At 42.7% G+C, this 8988-nt stretch overlaps 1 protein-coding gene across 3 annotated transcripts; it reads left to right on the top strand.

The window, feature by feature from the left end:
* Positions 1–2091: 2091 nt before the first annotated feature.
* On the top strand, positions 2092–8556 carry LOC129716499 (gamma-crystallin M2-like). 3 transcript variants are annotated; one of them, XM_055666362.1, is made up of 5 exons: positions 2092–2100; positions 2192–2417; positions 5325–5333; positions 7896–7907; positions 8271–8556. In XM_055666362.1, exons 1-5 carry the CDS (start codon positions 2092–2094, stop codon positions 8537–8539), a joined length of 525 nt encoding a protein of 174 aa, XP_055522337.1. In that variant the 3' UTR covers positions 8540–8556. The 3 variants fall into 3 exon arrangements, with proteins under 3 accessions (XP_055522337.1, XP_055522335.1, XP_055522336.1); XM_055666360.1 differs by lacking the exons at positions 5325–5333; positions 7896–7907 and adding an exon at positions 2594–2613 and having other exon boundaries at positions 2192–2420; positions 8264–8556; XM_055666361.1 differs by lacking the exons at positions 5325–5333; positions 7896–7907 and having other exon boundaries at positions 2192–2434; positions 8264–8556.
* Positions 8557–8988: the final 432 nt, after the last annotated feature.

Genomic DNA, 8988 nt, shown 5'->3' with positions numbered 1-8988 from the left:
TGTAATCTCGTGCTACCTGCTCCATGGTCGGAAAGTCGGCGACTAAACCATCTCCCCCACCTGGTTTGCCAGGTGAGGAGGGGGCTGTGGACCCCCAGTAGGATCAAAAACAAGACCTGTCAAACTGGTCGGTGGGGGCGCTGCAAGCCGGCGCCCTGTCAGCAGCGTGTTAGTTTTTTTCAAATGTCTTTATTTTTTTAGTATGTTTTGAAGTGTGTTTTTAATGTTACTTTGTGTGTCTTGTGTGGGGGGGTGTATGTGGGGGGGGTAAGGGGGAAACCGTTTTGGTCGCCTCCTCCACGGAGAGGCGACTTTTTCCAGGTCGCCTCCCCCGTGGCCTAACATCGAGGATCAGTGCGGCCTTTCCCGGAGACGCGCCCGGGGCTTCAGCGGGGGGCGCAGCGTGGACTCTCGGCGTGGAGCGGGCGAGCGCTCGCTGGGGCTCGCCGGAGGGGAGCACTCCGTTTTGTTGGCCCGCGGCAGCCTGAAGTCGCGGTCTGTAGAGCTCCAGCTGGTGTGGCGACCGCAGCCTGGGATCTCTCATGGGGGACCCGGGAGAAGAAGAAGCTCCATTGGCTGGCCCGTGGCCAACTTCTACTGCGGGCCCGGCGTGGACTTACCATCACCCCTGGAGGGGAGCTTCTACCACCGGCCCTGTGGTCTGCGGTGATTCTGGCTGCGGCACGGCAGGGACTTTAAATCTTCGACCGCCGGCCTGCGGCCTACACCAACCTAAAGCCGCGGCCTCCGGTGGGGAAGAGCCGATTCAGGACTTACCTGGACTTTTACCTGTCTGTACATCTGGACGCCCTCTGCCACCCATACTAATCATGAAGCTATCTACCTCTGCCCCAAATATGTCCACTGACTTTGCCTCCACAGCCTTCTGTGGCAAAAAATTCCACAGGTTCACCACCTTCTGACTAAAGAAATTCCTCCTCATCTCCTTCATAGAAGAACATCCTTTAATTCTGAGGCTATGACCTCTAGTTCTAGCCTCTCCCACTGCTCCACATCCACTCTATCCAATCCTTTCACTATTCTGTACGTTTCAATGAAGTTACCCTCATTCTTCTAAACCTCAGCTAAAACATGCCCAGTGCCGTCAAACGCTCATTTTATGTTTTGAATGAAATTGTATGGAATTTAGCTAAATCAAAAATAAAACAGTACAGAAACAAACGAAAGTTCAAGTAGAGTTTTTGCTTTGCAGCAGTCCAGGTTCACAATAGTGAATGTACAAAAGCTGAATTAAATATTGCTGGTACCAGCTGGAACATTTGCCAAACACTTCATGCACTAACAATGTGCTTTGCACATCAGTCTAACTTAATAAAGGATTCATTACACATTCCAGTCCACAGACCAAATAAACTATAGTTTTAAAAAGACATTTCTAATATAATCAACAAAAAATCTAAACATTTACGTCAATTCTTTGAAGTTAGATCCATATAAATTTGTTCACATCATTTTTGCATATTAATAAAAAATGTAAAGGCAATTTTTGATTGATTTAACCTTAATTTGATATTATTATTGAATTCTGAAATGAGCAGATCGTACATGCTGACCATGGTGCCCGTCTATGCCAATCCCATTTGCCTACTCTGGGCTCATATTGCTTTACTGCTTACCTATCTGTACCTGTCAAGTGGTTTTTTACCATGGCACTTGCATCTGCTTCCACCTCGTCTGAAAGCTCATTCCATATACCCGCCACCCTCTGTGTGAAAAACCTGGAAAAGGATCAGCCTGTTCTGTCGCGACAATTTTCTAACGTAACAAAATACAAAATACATTAAATTTTTTCATGAGCGGAAAGTTTCTGTGCGTGAAACATCTAATCACACATTAAGCTGTTCAAGCATTTCCTCTGCAATTAATTTGACAGAGGGCAGCAGTTCTTTAATACTGAGCTATCATTTTGGCACCAAAGGCTGCCAGGGCTAGGTTTTGCTGATATGCAAATATAGGTGATTAAACTAACAAAGCTTTCGGTTACATCGCATGATCAGGTTGGATATATAAAGCTCACATTTCATATCTAAGGTTCGTCCATCAAAGCTGCCCTTTGGGTAAAACTCCAAAATGGGAAAGGTAGATGCAGACCTTCAATGCAACAAATAAGAGTTATTGTTTTTTATTGATTTGAGATTGTATCAAATTAACCTTCTTCTCCTCACCGCAGATAATCTTTTTTGAGGACAAAAACTTCCAGGGCCAGTGTTATGAGTGTAACACTGACTGCCCAGATCTGCACGCCTTCTTCAGCAGATGCAACTCCATCCGTGTGGAGGGTGGAAACTGGGCGCTCTACGAGAAAACAAATTATGTTGGGTACCAATACATTCTGACCAGGGGGGAATACCCAGACTATCAACACTGGAATGGATACAGTGACAACATTAAATCATGTCGCTTCATTCGCCAGGTAAGTACTAACTTCACAACACAACTATTGCGTATTGATCGGGTGCTTATTACAGAATGGATCGGCTGGGCTTGTATTCACTGGAATTTAGAAGAATGAGAGGGGATCTTATAGAAACATATAAAATTCTTACTGGATTGGACGAGCTACATTCAGGAGAAATGTTCCCGATGTTAGGGGTGTCCGGAAACAGGGTTCGCAGTTTAAGAATAAGGGGTAGGCCATTTAGGACTGAGGTGAGGAAAAACTTTTTCACGCAGAGAGTTGTGAATCTGTGGAATTCTCTGCCACAGAAGGCAGTGGAGGCCAATTCACTGGATGTTTTCAAAAGAGAGTTTGTTTTAACTCTTCGGGCTAATGGAATCAATGGATATGGGGAAAAAGCAGAAACAGAGTACTGATATTCGAAGATTAGCCACGATCATATTGAATGGCGGTGCTAGCTTGAAGGGCCGAATGGCCAACTCCTGCACCTACTTTCTATGTTTCTATGTTTCTATGTTACTGATATTTTAAATAGTCTATTGAAAGTAAGAGCCGGGCTTAATTGCAAACCGACACAAAAAGTGTTGCCTTAACCTTTGATATTGATCCACATAATGATGTTTTGTAGAACATGCATTGTATTATGTGCGATAGAATTATGGTTGAGCAAGCCATTTATCAAATCAGCATACCTCATGTAAAGCAAACCAGGGCAAAAGATAAATTGTTGGATGACCTCAGTGGGTCAGGCGGCGTCAGTGGAGGCAAAGGACAGGTGACATTTTGGGTCGGACACCATCATCGATCTTTGACCCACCCCACAACTCTTTTCCGTTTTCTCCTCCCTTTGCAAACAGGGAAAAACACTTGCCTAACGGAGAGTATTGAACTGTGTCTGAAATTAACAGTGGAGGCCAATTCACTCTTATCGAGTCATCACTCTTCGGGCTTAGATATAGGTATGGGGAAATAGCCAGAGCTGAACACACTTCAGCGATCATATTGAATGGTAGTGTGGCTGAGAGACCGGCCAGGTCATGCACCTATTTTCTAGTGTTTATATGTTTCTATGTTACTGATATTTTAAATAGTCTATTGAAAGTAAGAGCCGGGCTTAATTGCAAACCGACACAAAAAGTGTTGCCTTAACCTTTGATATTGATCCACATAATGATGTTTTGTAGAACATGCATTGTATTATGTGCGATAGAATTATGGTTGAGCAAGCCATTTATCAAATCAGCATACCTCATGTAAAGCAAACCAGGGCAAAAGATAAATTGTTGGATGAAACTCAGTGGGTCAGGCGGCGTCAGTGGAGGCAAAAGACAGGTGACATTTTGGGTCGGACACCATCATCGATCTTTGACCCAGCCCACAACTCTTTTTCCGTTTTCTCCTCCCTTCTGCAAGCAGAAAAACACTTGCCTAACTGGAGAGTATTGAAGTGTGGAAATTAACAGTGCATTCCTCTTATCGAGTCCACATCACAAGATTAGATATAGTTCTGCCAGAGCTGAACACACTTCTTCATTGTAGGCGGCGAGATCGGCAGGTGTGCGTTGGTTTTCCAGTTGAGGCCATTTCAGTAGGTGTTCCATTGCTTGTGGTTCAATGTCACATTTGCAGGTGGCATCGTTGGAGTTCTATCCCCACTTCTTTAGAGGCACCGTGGCTCTGCCAACACCCATTATCAATCGTTGAGGCATTTCCATCTGGCCCCATATGAAGAGTGGTGCTGCACTTGTTGTAATGCCAACCTCAAGAGGAGTCACACTGTTAAAACTGCATGGAATACTTGAGATGAATTGCATTTAAGGTGCAGCTGGATATAGAAAGGAAAGGGAAGTCGTACTGGGAAGGTTGGCCAAGTGATCCAGAAGATACTTTAGCAGGGAATAAACACCAGCAAATGGGAAAATAGCTTACTTACGTACAGTATGTGTGTAGACGCCATATAATTCCATACAATTTCAAAACATTGATATTAGCTAGAAATTCATTACCTAGAAATATAGGTTCCAGGAAACCAAATTTTGGCTGGGGAGTCAATGCATTTCTATTATTCTGAAGAAGGGTTTCGGCCCGAAACGTCGCCTATTTCCTTAGCTCCATAGATGATGCTGCACCCGCTGAGTTTCTCCAGCAATTTTGTGTGGCATTTCTATTATTGTTTAGTTTAATTTAGTGATACAGCGCGGAAACAGGCCCTTCGGCCCACCGAGTCCGCACCAACCAGCGATCCCCGCACATTAACACTATCCTACACTAGGGAATTTTTTTTACATTTTTATACCAAGCAAATTAACCTGCAAATCGGCACGTCTTTGAAGTGTGGGAGAAACCCGGTTCTCGGAATAAACCCATGCAGGTCACGGGGAGAACGTACAAACTCCACACAGACAGCACCCATCGTCAGGATCGAATACTGATGCTGTAAGCGCTGTAAGGCAACAACTGTATGGTTGTGCCACTGTATATCAAGGTTAGGGTCAACAAATAGTGATGAACACGTGTTGAGTTGAGGCATATTAATGTTCTCCTGTACTTTGGATATAAGTAACGAACATCTGTAATCCTTAATTGGAAATATTACTGATTTAAATCATGTTAAGCTTCAAGGGCCTGTCATACTTTCACATCCTGATTGACGACCTTTGCCGAGAATAAATCAGTCATCACAATTATATAACATAACAAAATAAGATGTCATGTAGGAAAAACATTCCTTCTACTGTATATTCAGCGTGAATACTCATACTCGCAGCATGGTCGTCACGAGGTTGTAGGAGGTCGTAGGTAGGTCGTAGCAAGTTGTGATGCTAGTACTTGTGGCATCAAGTAGGTCGGGGCGTTTTTCTAGGCAGATGAAAAATGCCCACGAGTAAAAAAGGTCATGAATTAGGTTGTGAAAGTGGGACAGGCCCATAACTTTCTCTAAAATAACTTGGCAAAACTTGGCATTTAAATGCTAACTTATAGGAGGTTCAATTGAATGGTTGGTTCGACTAATTCACGCTGGATATGCAGTAGAATGAATGTTTTTCCTACATGATGTCTTATTTTGGTATGTTGTATAATTGTGATGACTGATTTATTTTCCAATCACTCTCAGTTTGAATCATTTAACATTGGGCAGTTAAATAAGAATGTCTACATTTCTCTGAGCCGATTACGATCAATGAGATCAGGCCAACTATTTTCAAAGCACCAAATAAAGAAATTGCTGACACAACTGTCCAAGTAAAATCCTCAAATCTTGCCTGAGCCGGTGACAGAGGCATTGACAAAGTCCCATGGAGACAGCTTCTGATAATATACAAACAGACCAAATACAGATATGTGTAGGAAGGAAGGGCAGATGCTGATTTATACTGCAGATAAAAGTTTCCAAAAATGTACAGGTTTGTAGGCTAATTGGCTCGGTAAATGTAAAAAAATGTCACTAGTGGGTGTAGGATGGTGTTAATGTGCGGGGATCGCTGGTTGGGCACAAACCCGGTGGGCCGAAGGGCCTGTTTCCGCTCTGTATCTCTGAACTAAGATAGACACAAAATACTGGAATAGCTCAGCGTGACAGGCAGCATCTCTGGAGAGAAGGAATGGGGGACGTTTCTGGTCGTCTATTCTACATTTTCCCTGATCCACATCACTTTTGATCTCACACACTTCTTTATCTGTGTAACTCCCTCTCCGCTGACACTCAGAGGAGGAAGTCAAGGATCCAGTTGCAAAGTGGTGTACACTCCAGTATGAATATTGATTTCTCTAATTCAGGTAACACTTGCTGTCCCTCTCTCTCAATCCCTCCGCACCCTAGTTCTCCAACCAGTCTGACTGTCCCTGATTTTTTCTGATCTCTGTATGCTTCATTGAAACCTTCTCCTAGCTAGCAATGACCTATTCTACACCTCCCTTGTACTTCATCCCCTTTGATATTTCATTTTCACACCTCACACTTCCTTATCTCTGTCTCTGGCTCCCCTGACTCTCAGTCTGAAGAAGGGTATCGACCAGAAATATGGTCGATACCAGAAATGTCACCCATTCCTTCTCTCCAGAGATGCTGCTTGTCCCGCTGTTACTCCAGCATTTTGTGTCTATCTTCAGAAATACAGATAAATGTGCGAGATTCTTTCATTTCTGACAAGCTGCTCATGAATACTTTTACACTTCACCGATTAACATCGCGTTTTGTCTCACTCAGCAGAAACTAGATCCATTTTGTTACATACATTTAAAATTGCCCAGCCATATCCCTCCTTGATGTTTTCAAATTTGCAGCTTATTTTCAGGATTTAGTGTTGCTAAACGCAATAATATTTAATCAAGTTAATATTTGTGCCTGGGGATGACAAAATAATAATGTGATCATCGTACATTTTGCATTTTTCCAACTGATTTTTCCCCAATGGATGCAACATGAGCCATATTTCACTTACTGATTTTACTTCAGGTAAAATGCATACAAATTAGTTCATTTTAGGCTCATTGGTATTTGAACCAAGGGATATTTGTGGACTCATCATTCATATTTTAATAGAATTTATTGGGAACTGGGCTACAAAATGGTTTCAATAGAAAAATGTATCCAGTATTGTATTAAATCAAGACTATAGACAATAGACAATAGGTGCAGGAGTAGGCCATTTGGCCCTTTGAGCCAGCACTGCCGTTCACTGTGATCATGGGTGATCGTCCACAATCAGTACCCTGTTCCTGCCTTCACCCAATATCCCTTGATTCCGCTACCTTTAAGAGGTCTATCTAACTCCCTATTGAAAGCATCCAGAGAATTGGCCTCCACTGCCTTTTGAGGCAGAGAATTCCACAGATTCACAACTGTCTGGGTGAAAAAGTGTTTCCTCATCTCCGTTCTAAATGGCCTACCCCTTATTCTTAAACTGTGGCCCCTAGTTCTGGACTCCCCCAACATCGGGAACATGTTTCATGCCTCTAGCGTGTCCAATCCCTTAACAATCTTATATGTTTCTATGATGGACTCACTGAATGTCCCTATTCAGCTATCTAGCAAGTTAAACAATTAATCTAATAAAGACCCGTAGACATGAGATGTCGTTGATGCTTTACTCTATTCCAACCCCAATCCCTTAATAATCTTATATGTTTTTGTTTCAAAGGGATCGCTCTTGATTCTCCCATCCACACTAAGCAAAAATGGAGATTTCTATAAAACTAACATTTCTCTGTTGTGTGCTGTCAAACTCGAGCACATATAACCATATAACCATATAACAATTACAGCACGGAAACAGGCCATCTCAGCCCTACAAGTCCGTGCCGAACAAATTTTTTTTCCCCTTAGTCCCACCTGCCTGCACTCATACCATAACCCTCCATTCCCTTCTCATCCATATGCCTATCCAATTTATTTTTAAATGATACCAATGAACCTGCCTCCACCACTTCCACTGGAAGCTCATTCCACACCGCTACCACTCTCTGAGTAAAGAAGTTCCCCCTCATATTACCCCTAAACTTCTGTCCCTTAATTCTGAAGTCATGTCCTCTTGTTTGAATCTTCCCTATTCTCAAAGGGAAAAGCTTGTCCACATCAACTCTGTCTATCCCTCTCATCATTTTAAAGACCTCTATCAAGTCCCCCCTTAACCTTCTGCGCTCCAGAGAATAAAGACCTAACTTATTCAACCTATCTCTGTAACTTAGTTGTTGAAACCCAGGCAACATTCTAGTAAATCTCCTCTGTACTCTCTCTATTTTGTTGACGACATGAGATGTATATTTTTTGTCGAGTCTATAGGAAAACTATGCAATTTAATATTACCAAATCACTGACTATTTTTTTTTATTTGAATGCAATAGACTCCTGGTGGTTTATTCAAAATTAGAATTTATGAAAGGCCAGAATTTGGTGGACAGATGATGGAATTGACTGAAGATTGCTCCTCCATCCACGATCGTTTCCCGTTCCGTGAAGTCCAATCGAGCCAAGTGCTGGATGGCTCCTGGGTTTTCTACGAGCACCCGAACTTCAGAGGGAGGCAGTACCTGCTGGAGAGAGGAGAGTACAGGCGCTTCTCTGACTGGGGTGCAAGCTTTCCTACTGTGGGATCTTGCCGTCGTATTACAGAGTTATAGAAGCTCACATAGCATGATCTTTCTCCCCTGCGAGGATTGCCCTTTAAAGTCAAATAAAGTTTGAAGCAACATGTTCGAATTCTGCATTCCTTATTGGTATCGTGCCTTGGGTCTTCACAAATTTTGCGAAAAGAGGTGTGAATAGAAGAATGTTACAATAAAATGTTTAACCAACTAATTAAAAAAATATATACATTTTTGAAAAAAAATGTTTAAACACCAACAACATGCTTTTAAAACAAATGAGCAATGTTAACAGATAAATATACAATTCAATAGACAATAGACAATAGACAATGGGTGCAGGAGTAGGCCATTTGGCCCTTCGAGCCAGCACCGCCATTCAATGTGATCATGGCTGATCATCTCCAATCAGTACCCCGCCTCTGCCTTCTCCCCATATCCCCTGACTCCGCTATCTTTAAGAGCCCTATCTAGCTCTCTCTTGA

The sequence above is a fragment of the Leucoraja erinacea genome, unplaced genomic scaffold (genome assembly GCF_028641065.1).
Source record: "Leucoraja erinacea ecotype New England unplaced genomic scaffold, Leri_hhj_1 Leri_250S, whole genome shotgun sequence".
Taxonomy (NCBI): domain Eukaryota; kingdom Metazoa; phylum Chordata; class Chondrichthyes; order Rajiformes; family Rajidae; genus Leucoraja; species Leucoraja erinaceus.
Note: the sequence above shows the minus strand (reverse complement) of the source record. Positions and strands in the feature narration are given on the sequence as shown.

What these genes read in the sequence shown, in the direction of transcription:
- LOC129716499 (XM_055666360.1), top strand. An exon ending in TGACAACATTAAATCATGTC is followed by an intron (nt 2,421 to 2,593) that starts GCTTCATTCGCC and finishes TACATTCAGGAG; the next exon opens with AAATGTTCCCGATGTTAGGG. An exon ending in AAATGTTCCCGATGTTAGGG is followed by an intron (nt 2,614 to 8,263) that starts GTGTCCGGAAAC and finishes TGAATGCAATAG; the next exon opens with ACTCCTGGTGGTTTATTCAA.